General features: G+C 38.4%; 1 protein-coding gene across 18 annotated transcripts in view; it reads left to right on the forward strand.

Moving 5' to 3' along the window:
- Positions 1 to 9,413: 9,413 nt before the first annotated feature.
- Positions 9,414 to 15,109, forward strand: part of LOC119785918 (potassium voltage-gated channel subfamily KQT member 4) — an 82,847-nt gene continuing 77,151 nt past the window's right edge. For 5 of the 18 annotated variants that reach the window (XM_038288877.1, XM_038288871.1, XM_038288874.1 and 2 more), the window contains exon 1: positions 9,417 to 10,397. In XM_038288877.1, the coding sequence (XP_038144805.1) occupies positions 10,096 to 10,397 (302 nt within the window). In that variant the 5' untranslated portion in view covers positions 9,417 to 10,095. Of the gene's footprint in view, positions 10,398 to 15,109 lie in introns of all 18 variants that reach the window. The other 13 variants (XM_038288873.1, XM_038288868.1, XM_038288869.1 and 10 more) reach the window with 4 other exon arrangements.

Below are 15,109 nucleotides of genomic sequence, written 5' to 3' on the forward strand. Positions count from 1 at the left end.
TTATTGTCTCACAATGGGGAAATTGTGGTGTTACAGCAGTATAAAGTTGTAGCAGAAGTGGCCACACAATGTGGACCTTAGAAAGTGTATAAAAATAACTGAATAAGTAACAGAGTTAAAAAATAAATCTAGATATAAATAGATATAGATATAAGGAGTATAGTTTTTACAATATAAATGCTCTGTATCTGGAGAGTGATTAATAAATAAACAGCTGTGGACATTTTTACAGTAATGAATATGTGAAAAATAGCAGCAACATCAGAGATGTGCAAAAAGACAGCAGCATGTTATTTAACTGACCAAGACAGAAACTATGCAAAGTCAGCATGAATGTAAAAACTTATTGAGGTTGTTGAGAACAGTCATGTTTATAAAGTCTTACAGCTGCTGGGAGGAAGGATCTGTGATAACGCTTCCTTGTGCATTTAGGGTGCAGCAGTGTGTCACTGAAGGAGCTTTCCAGTTCAGCAGCAGCTTCATGCATGGGGTGGTAGACATTATCCAACAGAGATGTTAATTTAGTTAGGATCATTTTCTATCCCACTTCCTGCACTGAGTCCAGGGTCCAAAACACTTAAAACATTTAATTGATATTTATTATTTCGATTTTAGTCTTTCTTCATGCACTACTTTGTGTTGATCTATCAAAATAAAGTTCATAGTTGTAGCATATTAAAATAGTTTAAAGATTAATCAATGCTTTGCTTAGCGGGCAGGTTGACATGTCTGAAAGCTTAGACAGCTGTACGGTTATCTAATATTTATTTTTGCTTCCTGTTTTTTGCAGCCTATTTATAACTTTGTTGGGGTTTTTCTACCAGATTTTTAAATATGGAAGTGAGGGAGTTTTTACTATACAATTCAACAGGCGGGAAAAGTTTGCCAGTATAGAAATCCTTCGAGGCCCTTCGTAGCCCAAACCATCATTCCTAAAACTGGTAGTAAATACAAAGAGTCTTTTGACTGGCTATGAATGGGCCAGTGAGTGAGCCCCAAGGCCAAGCAAGCTGTCATTTCCTGACCCAGTCTATGGTTGTTGTTGTTCACACTCGCATATTCCCATTTCTGAACAGCAGATTGCTAGATTGAACAGCAGTCGTCTGCAGTGTGTACGTGATGTTCAGAGTGAGCAGCACGCCCTGGGTTTCCGTCCCCAAACGCAGCACGGTTTGACAACATCATTTTGATCTCTCTTCAATCAGACTTTATCACAACATCCACACTGCATGACAGGTCCTTTACTAACAATTCATCTGCCCCTGCCTGCACTCCTCCTTTTTCCCTGTGTCACTATGCTCTCCTCGTTTTGTAAGTTCCATGTTAAAAAACGACTGGAACATGAAAGCCAGACAGAGGAGATTAAACAAAGACAAACAAGAACAGCAGTCTGGGAAAGACATTAACTGGGGTAGATAAGCGTCAGAGTGCACAGCGGAAGTGAAAGAGGGCGGTAGGGGTGAATTTGGGCTGTATTTAACATGTAGAACTGATCTGCTTCTCATAGATACAATGAGTGAATGTGGACCCCTGGAGCTCCACTTTACTCTGCAGTGAGAGAATAAGCTAAGAAGGAGAACAGAAAGTGTAGAAGTGGGCGTATGGCTGTTCTCTACTGTTGATGTGTGATGCTTAATCTCTGTTAAAGAGATTGGAAGCTCATTCTTATTATTTTACTGTTGGATTTTTCTGAAGTCAGCATCCCGATTTTCAGCTTTAAGCTCCTCCCACATCTGAGCATTTATTACTGGATGCAGAAGCAGGTTATTGTTTGGAGTGTGAAGGACTTTATGATGAAACCATGATTGATAATGTTGGGGCCACTCTGTCCATCAGCAACTTTCCCTTTTGTTATTGACTTATTTAGGTGTATGGGATTTTTTTTGGATCCATCATTCCAACCATAATTGCTCCTCTAAATGAAACTTGGATTCCTATTTTTATTTAAAGACCAAAAGGGCAGTCAAAAATGCTGGCTTTTCACATTACAATCAAAATATTAATGTTTAAACAGAATTAATGTTATTCCTTCAACCTTGTGTATTAAGAATAATGCAGTCTTGATACATAATTTAATCCCAAATCAATACAGCATGAACAATGCTAAAGCAACTCCAACAAATTATAGGGGCTAAAAGCAATGACATCTAGAAAGACATTTATAGATGTTATTTAGTATAACATCTTTATACTAAATAACATATTATTAAATTCATAATTATAAATAAATCATAAATAAATCATAAATAAATCATATAAATCATTTAATTATCTCATCCATTGACAGCTGGAGATAGGCACCAGCGCCCCTCAAGATGGATGGATAAATTCAGTCATATTTTATTGCAGTATCATAGTAATCAAAGAAACTTAAAAAAAATCCTACCTTTTAATCTGAGAGCATGTATTCCATAAAGAAAGTTCTAAGAATTTTAACAAAGTCAGCTCTTATTGCTAATCCAATACAATAAATAGAAATGAATCATATTTAGATGTTTTTTTAATATTATTATTATTACTACCTTAAGGCGTAATGAAACACAAGCTTATTCCTGTCGGCTACCCTTGATCGGGATCAAGTGAGCTAGATGTGTGTTGATCTCTTGATCAATAATATTTGCAGTTAAAGCAATAGATAAAAAAAAATAAAAAAAAGGTGGGGTCAAGACAAAAATCATTAACAGCACTGAAACTGAGCTTTTAAAGGTATTTAATGATCTTCGATTAGCTACAGATGTCCTTTTAGATCTGACAGCACCTTTGATGCAGATGAACACAGTGTTTTGCTCTCCACTGCATTGGTTCTGTGATTATTTGTCAGATAGCAGTTTCCTGTCTGCTCCCATCACATGTGAAGTTCAAGGATCCATTATTGGATCAATCTAAATTTCTATTCATATGCTTCCTTTAGGTTCCTTTTTTTTTTTAGAATATGTAATATTTATTTTCACTCATGAGGATGATTCTCAGATTTATTTCCGGTTAAAGGACAAATATTCTTTTTCACATCAACCACTGTGGAAAAATATGAAATATCTTGGAGTAATTTTTTGTTTCCCATCTTTATCTAGAGAATAATTAGTTAACTTGTAATAAGATAATTTTTTGAATTGAGACTTTAAACCAAAGTGAAACTGTTTTTATATTTCTATAATTTTGATAGGGTGAGTAACATTTTTATTATTATTATATTTTTCAGCTTTTTTTGTCACTGTCACTACACTGTCACAGGTAAAGAGCAACAAAATGAACTCTCTGCATTTAACCCACCTTCTTTAGAAGCAGTGGGCTGCCACTGTGTGGTGCCCGGGGAGCAGAGTGGGGTTAAGGGCCTTGCTCAGGGGCCCAGAGTGTCAATCCATGGAAGTGGGGCTTAAACTTAGAACCTGTGCATTCCAAATGCAATGCCCTACCCACTAGGCCGCCAGTCCCCTTATTAGCTCCCAACTTCATAGCTGCAATTCTTTGTATGTCGGTGTAAGCCAATCCAGCCTCTCAGGACTGAAGCTGGTGCAGAACGGTTCAGCTCGTCTCTTAACAGGAACAAAAAATCTTGAACGCTTTTTTTTACCAGTACTTCCTACTCTTTACTGGTCTCCTAATTGTTTTAGAATTGATTTTAAAGTTTTATCTTTGACCTGTAAGGACCTAAATTTGTCTGATCACTTGAACCCTTATGTGGCCTATATATCTATTAGATCTAATATCCATTCATGGCAGTGGTGGCCTAGTGGTTAGAGCAGTGTGTTTGTGTTCTGTGAAGGGTGCATGTACCTGGTTCAATACCCACAGCCTGCACTGGGGCTCCCTGAGCAGGACCATTGACCCCCGATTGCTACCTAGGCGCCGCACAGTGGCAGCCCACTGCTCCCCAAGGGGATTGGTTAAGATGCAGAAGTTAATTTCTCCATTGTGAGATCATTGATTATTAATCAGGTCAGGTAATTTTCCTTTTCAGTTGCATATTAGACATACTTCAACTCTTAGTGTTTTTTAAATATCTTCTTAAAACATATTTGTACTTTCTGGCATTTAATAAAGCTTAAGAGTTCTTTTCCTCCACTTTGCTTAGTGTTACTTTATTTTTTATGTTTGAATGATAATTAATTGTTTATTTTGTGTGTGTAGTACTTGGGTCAACAACAGTACATAAATGATACGTAAATGCTTTTGATTTTATATGTTTAAAAAAAACAACTCAGTCAAATTAAGCTGTAAAGTTCCATGGGTTACCATTTTGAATCCTGTTAGTCATTTAAAGCTGCCTGACTGATTCGTCATACACTAAAGCGTATGTAGAGCCTCCATTAACGCACTGTGGTGGAGCTGTCAGCACCTGATTCAATTTCCAAGTCGAGAACGATTCCATCAGCCTAAACTAAAAAAACAAGCCTGAGATAAGTGATGTGTTATGTAAGGATGTTCAAGGTAGTCCCTGGGATAATGTGTAGGTTTCTTGCATGTGAAACACTCCAGCTGCATTCCCACACGTCATTCCAGGGAGTCCATGTTCCATAAACTGCTGCACAACAATTGACACGATCACGCATGTTTATCGAGGCCAACCTGCTTCTGCTGGTGATGTAGAATAATCGAGGAAGGTATCCATGCTCTGTTAAATGCAGGCAGAAAAACTAACTTAAAGGAAGTTCTTATATTCAGTGAGCATTTTCAAAATTTAAGTTGTTCTCTTTTAAGGGAAGGAAATTACTGTTTCTTCCAACAAATTTTCTGAAAGTATTTATTTAACTTCACGATAAAGTGGAAATACCACAAAAGAGGAGAACTCAGTTTTTCTGTAATTACGACTGCTGCCCAGTTGAAGTGTGTTTCTACCAGCTTGAACATCTAGAGAGATAGTTTTTGCCCGATTGCTTTTGCCTCAGTCATATTGAATGACGAGCATTGCAAAAATCAAAGATTGCCTAGAATTCTCAATTGGATTCAGGTCTGGGCTTTGACTAGAGCAGCGGTCACCAACCTTTTTACAGCTGAGGGCTAATTCAGGGGCACTGAGTCACAGGAAGGGCTACCAATACTGACCTATGAATGGCAAGGGTCAACGTTCACCTAAACTTCATTCATTATAAACATATATTTATCGTTTCTTTAAATTTATAATTTTCTTTTTGACATTTTCATTTTGAAATCTCTATAAATGCTTAAATGCCATATATGATTAAATGATGAAATGTTCTATAACCCTATTAAAAACAGAAGAGCAACAGAATACAGTGAAATTTCAAACGTAGCTCACTGTTGAGTTGTTCTATTTTCAGAAGACTCTAAGGGCACCCCTTGTGGTCCTTGAGGGCCCCTTGGTGCCCGCGGGCACCATGTTGGACTAGACCCTTATAACAGATGAAACGTGGATCTAAAACGTTCCTATAAAACCTTTCTACAACACAGTTTAATTTTTATGACAAAAACATCAACTTAGGTCTAATTTAAGTGGCCTAGCTCCAATTTTTTAATGTGTCCTTATAAAAGCTTGTTAGTGAAAATGGGACTATATATTATATGGATTTCTTTTTCCATTTTTAATAAAGGACAGATTTTTGTGGAGCAAATTGTCCTGTAATAATTCCTCCTTAAAACGTGGTTTCTGCTTCAGCACAACTGAGTCGAATAATCAGCAGCATTAGCAGGACCCTGAAAAACTTGGCTGAATCCTAATACATCAGATTGTAGCTCCTATCCCCTCACCTATCGCAGGGTCGACAATAAGAACTCTATCCAGGGTCGGAAAGGAGCTTTGCTCTGCAGTGCTAAATCTGAACAGTGGACATGAACAAGTGATGTTGGTCAAATCGGTACTACAACCGTCTGGAAAAGAACTACAAAAACGTACAGGAACACAGTGAATGGCTTAAGTTGGCTGGTATAAAACCCAAAACATATGAAGGTGAGGAAATTAGCATGTGTCGTGCAAAGTACCTCTCAAATAAAAATATATTTTTTAACAGCATTGGTTTTAGGAAGCATCCTGCTTCTTTGTCCTAGCTCCTTTCTAACCGTCAGCACTATTCAAATAGCACCTATGGCAATCATTATTTGACATATTTGGATTGACTGAGGTGTGTGGAAGCAGAGACGCACCTGAAAGGTGAAGGACACTGAACCTGGAGGACTGAAACTAAAGGCCTCTATACCCTGGTGGAGTCTGGATGATTTTCTTTGTTTTAAATACCAAATATTTCAATTTTTAGTTGTGAAATAATTAGAAACTGTGAAGACCTTCTCTATTTTTGCAAAGCACTTGGATGGAACAAAAGAAAACAGCACTCTGAGTAACCTCTACATAGATAAGCCCTTTTTGGCGACCAACTGATATGGTGCGGCCAACAGCGCTGTGTTGGGGAGGCACCTCTTCCTGCATTCTTCAGAGGCCCTAAGACAGGTGATCCTGCTACAGGGCACCATGCTCCATATAATATCATGTTTGTGTCATAACCACAAGTCCCTTTGTGTGTCACAGTCATACATTTAGAAATGCAGTGTGGGGTTGAGGAGGAGGAAAAAGCCGACCGTGTCCCCGTGTCCCTCAGCACCTGTCCCTACTGTTTCAAACGGCTGTAGCCATGGATCCAACTCCCCTCTAACAATAAACACAAGTGACATTTACATTTCAAGGGAAAGCAACACTACTATTTGATGACAATTTGAATACATGAACAATAAAAAGTTTTTAGGTGCATCTCAGGAAGTTAGAATATAACTGCATAGGAACGATTGTGACTGAACTTTGCTGAAATTTTAATGCGTATTTTAGACATTTCTAGAGCTACACTTGTTTTTCCTAATATGCTAATGTTTTGTATTTGATATTTCACAATTAAATTCCTTTAAAATGACAACTATTGCTGCATTCAAGTGTAGTAGGAAGAAATTTGCACAAGAAACAGGGATAGCAATAGCCTGAGATTAAAGGGGAATGTTGTTGTTTTTTTTACATTGGGCCCTTGATTTTGCGTTATTACATCATGTTCTACTCACCCATATGAGCCTTTCTGAAGATATTCCGTTAGGTTATATCCAAGTAACGTCTTCCTATGGGCAACGACTTGAAGGCACAAACTAAACTGTCGATAAAGTGTTCTTTATGGTATGCCAGCATTCATAACATGTAGGCAAATCACTGTCTCCCAGACGTCCGCGGTTATATTTTTTATATTTTTTAAAAACAAAGCACAGTGTGTATGATGTCATCCGCGTGCTGGACTGGAGTTGTGACAGGCAGCCCAGACCACAGGCGGCTACGCTCTACCCCTTCTATTCATTTGGCTAGCTAATCTGAATCGTTCAATTCCATTTAGAGAGGGAGATCATCTGTGGTAGTAGCACTAGACATCTTCCAGGCACGTGAGTAAAACTAGCAGCAGTTCAGCGGACAGGATGAAGGAATGGTAGCCGGCGTTGCCCAAAGGAAGATGTTACTTGGATATAACCTAACCAAATATTTTCAGAACAGCTCCAAATTACACAAAACTCAAATGGGTGAGTAGAACATGATGTAATAATGTAAAATCAAGGGCCCAATGTAAAAAAACGGTGTTCCCCTTTAAGATGACTGTGAAGCAACACTCATCCAGGGTAGAGTCTATGCCTCAAGAGTCACCATAGATGACCACAGGACATGCCTTGTTTTACGATACCACACAGTCAGAGACAAGAGCTGAATTTTTGATGATCTTTTTAGGACTAATAAGAAATAAGATGGCTTCAGTGTTGCAGCTTTGAGAGGACTGTAAAGCAAATTCCATTTAGGTTAAATCTGGTAGAGCTTCACAAAGAGTGGATTGTAACTGGACTCTGCGCACCAAGAGCCAATGTGCACAGATAAATCCTATGCATGGGCTACAAGCCTCTCTTAGACTAAGGAGAGAGAGGCTTGTAGCCCATGCATAGGATTCATCTGTGTATGGGCATAAATTAGCGGACTGTTCCTCTGTGGTTCAAAATCCTCTTTTAAGGCCATTAACTTTTTTTTTATTATTATTTTTTGTTTTTGTTTCACATAAGCAAAATTTGTCTGCATTTTACCCATCCCAAAGGGAGCGGTTAGTTGCCATAGTGCAACGCTTGGGGACCATTGTGGGACCAAGGGTCTCGCTCAGGGACCCTGAAGGGCCTATTGGATTCAAACCAGATATCTTGCAGCAAGAAATGTACGCTAACCTCTCCCAATGGATGGAATGTGTACATTTTATTTGCAAAAATAAGAGTCAGAAAGTCTGAAAAAAGAGTGCAGTTGCACATTGTTCAAGTCCAGTGTGAAGTTCTCACAGTCAGTGGTGATGTGGAAAACCTCACTGGCTGCCGTTGCTCCGCTTTGTTTTTATCAAGTTCTTTGTAGCCCATCATGCTTCCGTTTCCTTCAAACCATTATATTTCCATGCTTTTAACACTTGTCCATGTTTTAAAATGCACTATTGCCTGTCTTTATGACCAAAGTAGCATCATGCTTGACCAACACCTCACAGGATTTATAGAGAATTGTGAAGAGAAAGAAAAGGGACTCCAGACCCAACAATGCAGAGCAGCTAAAGGCCACTGTTAAAGCAATGGGCTTCAATCAAACCTCAACTGGGCAACAGCTGATTATTTCCATGCCAGAATCCTGTGATGAAATTAATTCACACAAAAAATGGCCCTTAATAAGCACTAACCATATAGACTCAGTGTAGAATAATAAAAATAGAAAAATGTTTAACTTTATTCGTCTCACAAGGGAGAATTTAACTATCTCGAGTTAAGGGTCTTGCTCAGGGACCCACAGTGAGGGCTGTTGGGACCGAACCGCGTACTTGCAACCTTCTCAGAGCACAAGCGCACTGCTCTACCACCAGGCCAGCACTCCCCTGCATATGCTAATACCTTAAAGTAGGTAAAATTTCCAACCAATAAAAAGAAAAAAATAAATTCTGGAGCTGAGTGACTGAATGTGAGGTTTTCCTTCCACTCAACTTCCCATTAATAAGCTCTGTTAACAGACAGCATGTTTAGCACTAACTCTTTCTTGCATTTGCCATCTATAATGGAGCAGAGTGCCCCATGTGTTGACCATGCATAAAGTTTATATATTGAAAATATTATTTTCTGCTGGTCTTCTTCATATATTAAATTATCCAAACCTGTATAATGAAATGAATCTATACAATTCTGATTATAATCAATCTATAAAATAAATATACTCTCTTTTCGATTATATTTTATTTATTTGAGATACCCTTGTATATTGCAAGACAAGATGAAAATCAAACAAAAAATATCCAACTTTTAGAACTGTGTAAGGATCAGTTTATCTTCCTAAGCGAGAAATCTAGAAGTGTCTGTTGGTCAATCCGCTGCGCGCCTCTCTATCTTCCACACTTCAGATCAAACCACAGGAAAAAGAGCCCAGCTTCATCGTTCATAAACCGGATTCAGACACCTTTCGGCGTTTTTTTGCCTATCCTGTTTCTTTTTTCCTTTCTCACATGCGTTTTCCTGTCATCACCCTGATGTGCGCGCTCCACCCCGCCTGCCGGACGCAGAGGAGCGCTGGAGCGGAGAGGCGCACAAGGAGCAGAGCTGATGTGGCGCGGTAAAAAAAAAAAAAACAACAACCAGAAAACAGAAACAGCTAAGACTAACTCAAATAACAACACTATTTATCCGTGGAAGTAACTTTAGACAACATGGAACAACTACACTTCTATCACCTTTGCTCGTTTTGTTGGGAGATAGTTTAACGCGCGCACGACGCGACTGTTTGCGCTCTGATTTTCCAAGTGATGCCAGGTCGTTTCTCGGTGTTACTGGAGTTAATGCATGTGTGATTACCTCCCTGCACCCCGCTGATCGACCTCTTACACCTGACTCTCAGCGATGGTCATTGAGGATCACGTTTCAGCGCGACGCACTTATCCAACTATTGCGCTTTCTGTTTACGACCTTGTCTTGATTTACAGATAACTTTTAAAGCTTGATCGAGACTAAAAAAAAAAAAAAAAAAAAAAAAAACAACCCAGAAGGCATGGTTTTAAACCTCTTCATCACAACATGATCCAGTGAAAGGTGACAGAGGAATCAATCGGGGAAAAACAAAAAAAGATGCTTGGAAGTCCATCCAACAACGGCGGCCTCAGAATGCTCTCGCCCCCAGCCCCGAACGATGACAGGCGGGTAGAGTTCGTGGCGCTCACCGCCGTCCAGACAGAACAGAGCGAGCCTTCCACCCCGGAGCGGGGACACCCTTTTCACCGCACCGGGCTCCTAGGGACCCCGCTGCCGGGGCCCCCAGGACCAAGAGCCAATGCGTCCGCTTCAAGTAAGCGCTTCAGAAAGTTGCAAAACTGCCTTTACAACGTGCTGGAGAGACCAAGAGGATGGGCATTCATCTATCATGCTTTCATGTGAGTATTATTCATATGCACAACAGTAAAAATACAACTTATGAAACAAACAAACAAAAAAAGTTTTCTAAGGCTTTTATTTATTTATTTATTTTAACTGGACTTGCCAATCTAGATAGTTATTACAGAGCAACTATTTGATACATTTTCCAATTAAGCCTCCCAAGTTGCCAGTACTGCAATTAACTGGATCATACTCCATATATCATCACAACAGGGGATCTACTGTTCAATTTCCCCCTGTCTCTGTCTTATTAAATCCTTTGGATATTTAAGTGAATTTCTACAAACGCTTAGGAGATGCACGCTTTTGTATAAAACCCATTTTGTCTTTATAGTTTTAAGCAGAACCAATCCAATTCAGAGAATGATGTTCTGGAAACATTTCTATACATCTGGAAAATATCAAATGAGAGGCTAATGAGTGATAAAAACTTTTTTTTTTTACTTTTTAGAATTTTACAAGAATTTATTACAGGAAGGAAGAAATAAAAAAAAGTAAACACATGTCAAATGTTGTCCAAGCAACTCATCCGATTCAGGGAGTTTGCTATCAGTGTTCTAAAGTACACTCATGCCAAATATATTTCATTTATAAAACTTAAAAACTGTGGAAAAGCGTGAGCTCATAAGGCATGTTATCTTCTGTCATATTTTAAGATTAGTTAGTGAAATATTTGTCACTTTTTCATGTACACAATGAATCTATGCCAGATTTTAATTTAGATTAATTTAATAACAAAACAAACATTGTTGTGTGAGTTAAAGCAGCATGTACTTGTCAAAAGTTTGCTCAGTGCATATTGTTGAAGTGTCTCAATAGATTTCAGCTTCTCTCTCAAATGAAGCTCTGGACTTTTTTGCAGCAAACAGCTGTCTTCCAGCTGTTTCTATGTCTGGCACAAGATGGACTGAGCGTTATGTGTGGGAGCTCCTTGGACCGGGTTGTGCTTTCCGTGTCATTGTTTATACAAGTACAGCTGTCTGCCTGCCAATGCCATCATGTGTTTGTTGCAGAGGGAAATCCCGCTGCAGCGCTGCCTGCAACTCCAACATGTGTTCTCACCAGCTACTGCTAATGCATTTTTGGAAACAGAAACCTCTTTTAACTTCTTTGGAGTTGTTTCTACTCTGCGTTTGTTTTGGGGGTATTTTACAGCAGGTGAAATAAGTATTGAACACACCACCATTTTTCCTCATTAAATCTATTTCTAGAGGTGCTACTGACATGACATTTTCACAAGATGTCGGTAACAATCTATGTAATCCACACATACAAAGAAATCAAACCATAGATGTCCAGAAATTAAGTTATGTGTAATAATGTGAAATGAAACAGGGAAAAAGTCCTGAACACCTTTTCTGAAATGTATTTAATACTTTGTACAAAAGCCTTAGTTGACAGCTTCAAGGTGCCTCCTGTACGGAGAAATCAGTCGCATGCATTGCTCAGGTGTGCTTTTGGCTCATTCTTCCACACAAAATCCTGAACTCTTTGTGGGCCTCTCCTATCAACTCTGATCTTTAGTTCTTTCCATAGATGTTCTATTGGATTCAAGTCAGGTGATTGGCTTGGCCGTTCTAGCAGCTTCATTTTCTTTATCTGAAACCAGTTGAGAGATTCCTTGGCTGTGTGCTTTGGGTAATTTTCTTGCTGAAATGTCCACTCATGTTTCATCTTCATCATCCTGGTAGATGGCAGAAGATTTTTATCAAGAATGTCTCTGTACAGGTTTCCATTTATCCTTTCTTCAATTATTTGAAGTTTGCCAGTACCATATGCTTAAATAAAGGCCCACGCTATGATGCCCCCACCTCCAAACTTCAATGTTGGCATGGTGTTTTTGGGGTGATGTGCAGTGCCATTTCTCCACAAAACATGATGTGTATTATGGAATCCAAAGAGTTCAATTCTGGTCTCATCTGACCAGATTTTTTTTCTTCCAGTATTTCACAGGCTTGTTTAAATCTTTTGCAGCAAACTTTAAACAAGGCTTGCATGGTGAGTGTGCATACAGGCCAAGGTGTTAGATTGCATTACTTATTGTTTTCTTATTGTACCTGCTAATTCTAAACCTCTCCACAAGTAGTGTTCTTCTCTTGGACCACTCTTCTGATAGTTCTTTTCACTTCTCAGTCAGAAATTTTGCGAGGAACGCCTGGCTGTGGTCGAATTTTTGGTGAAATGATGTTCTTTCCACTTCTGGATTATGGCCCCAACAGTGCTCACTGGAACATTCAGAAGTTTAGAAATCCTCCTGCAAACAATGTCATCATTATTTGCAACAACAAGGATGCAAACATCTTGAGGGAGCTCTTTCGTTTTACCCATCATGAGATGTTTCTTGTGTGATACCAGAGACACATTTTAGGCCATCATTTTGGACTGAACCAACTGATATTAATTTGCATTGACAAGGGGCGGGATTGCTTTTCTAATTACTGAGAGATTTTGCCTGGTGCCTTGGCTTTCCATGCCTTTTTGCATCTCCCTTTTTCACATGTTCTATACTCTTTCCCTGTGAATTTCGTATTATTACACTTAATTTCATTTATTTGCATGTGTGGATTACATGGATTGTTACTAACATCTGGTGAAAATGTCAAGTCAATAGCACCTCTTGAAATATATTTACTGAGAAAAATGGTGGCGTATTCAATATTTATTTTACCCACTGTATGTGCAAACAAATATTAAATAAGTGCAAGAAAAATGATACATCCCTTCAAAAATCAACTAGGTCCTCAATGGAGACCAGGAAGGCAGCTGACAGGCTGGGGATAAAGCGTGAGGGAACTATTTAAAGCATGGTTGCACAACAAAAAATATTGCAAACAGACAATGATAGCGTTAATAATAAAAACAGCCAAGAAGCTTATAGCAACACTGGAGGAGCTTTATCCATTGGTCAGATTGGAAAATATGTTGACAGGACAGCTATCAACTGCTCAATCCACAGAGCTACCAAATTTGAAAGTCACAGTAAGTTTCTTTTTTCATTCTTTACTTAAGGACTTAAAGGAATATAGGCGAACATTTAGAAGAACTAGCTCTGCTCAGTAAAGACCAAAATTAAGTGTTTTGGCCCAGATACAAAATGCCATTTAGGAAAACAAGAACTCCATCATGCTAAAATCCCTTCCAAGGAGAGGCAAGGCAGTGGCTGCATTATGCAGTATGGATGTTTTTTTTTAGCAAGGAAAGGAAGATGAAGAGCATACAGGAAGCTTGACATTCCTGGTAGAAGGCCTGCAGGGAAATCCAAAACCGTGATCTAATTGAGAAGACTGGCAAAGTAAAGACTTTAAATTACTGTATATGCTCTCTTGGTGCGATTTATGATGTCTGAGTTTGAGCTATTTTTTAACATGAAAAAAAAACAACATATATTTAACTTCTTCACCACTTTATACTGCCTCATGTTTTCACACAAACCAAATAAAAAACAAAAATCTTTGTAGTTGTAGTGCGGAAAAATGTGTTGAAGGTGTCTGAAGACGATGCACATTGCAAAAACAATCTTGAAATGAGTAAAAATTTCTTAAATTAACCCTATAATGCCAAATGTATCGTATTTGATAAATATGGTTTCTGAAATGTTTTGCATCTGACACCTTTTGCATAATTTAATGGTAAAAACTTTGCTCAAAATCCTATTGTACACATTCAGATATACCTGATAACAGCCAGTAGAAGACTACACAAAAAACAATCTTGACTTATCGCATAGTAATAAATTATTAATATCAAAAATGTATTTCTGTTTTTTCTTTTTACATATTTTGTTAAATATAAGGAATTCAGACCAAAAAAAGTAATTTTCTGTTTTGTTTTATTCTTGGATCGGGCTTTAAAGGGTTAAGTGTATTTAGCCTCAATTTGAGTAGGAAAATAAGATGATTTTTCACTGGAATTAGTATTTTTACTCTTAGAATAATATAGTTAGATAATATGCAGTTGAAAGACAGTGACAACTGTTTTTTCTTATTTTAAATCATTTATTTAGATTTACATTTTTTGCAGTGCATCTGTTCCTCTTTTGGAGAGTATGTCTTTGTGCACTAAATATGTCTTTTTAATTCTTTGGTTTAGATCTGTGCGTTTTCCAGACCTTTGACATCTTCTAACTAAATGTTGTGTTTGATAGCAGCACTGCCGTTGTTGTAATTTCTCAAATAAGGAGGCTCGTGGAGGTGTCCATATCTGGTTTCAGATGCCATAATAGATCTTTAAATCATGTTTGGAGTGAAGTTCTCCTCTAACAGCCTGCTTTCATGTTGCCGTCCTAACCCCCTCCGACAAACACCCAGAGATCTGAACACACCACGGTCTTTAAAAATCCTTGCACTTATGTCAGTTTTTGTTTTGTGCACATCTGTCTACCTGTGAGCGTACTTCCCATGATACCCAATCACTCTGAGTGCTGCGATTCTTTTGATTAATTACATGCTTTCAGTGAGCGAGGAAAATACGGTGTACCGTGAAGTTCAATTAAGGGTATGTTGATCTGTTGTAATTAAATCCAACCATACACTGCTGTGTGGGGTGCTGTACTAAACTCAGCTGATTCTTTAATTAGGCCTACATTGTAACGGGGGACTCTGGAACAGATGTGTTACTTCTATGAGGCCCCTCTTATTGCAAGGGCTTTGTTGGAGTTTGTGTGGAATAAAATTAGGTCCTCTTATCTTCTAATCGAGCTGCTCATACT

Source organism: Cyprinodon tularosa, unplaced genomic scaffold (genome assembly GCF_016077235.1).
Source record: "Cyprinodon tularosa strain WSP-4 unplaced genomic scaffold, ASM1607723v1 ctg26, whole genome shotgun sequence".
NCBI classification, from domain to species: Eukaryota; Metazoa; Chordata; class Actinopteri; order Cyprinodontiformes; family Cyprinodontidae; genus Cyprinodon; species Cyprinodon tularosa.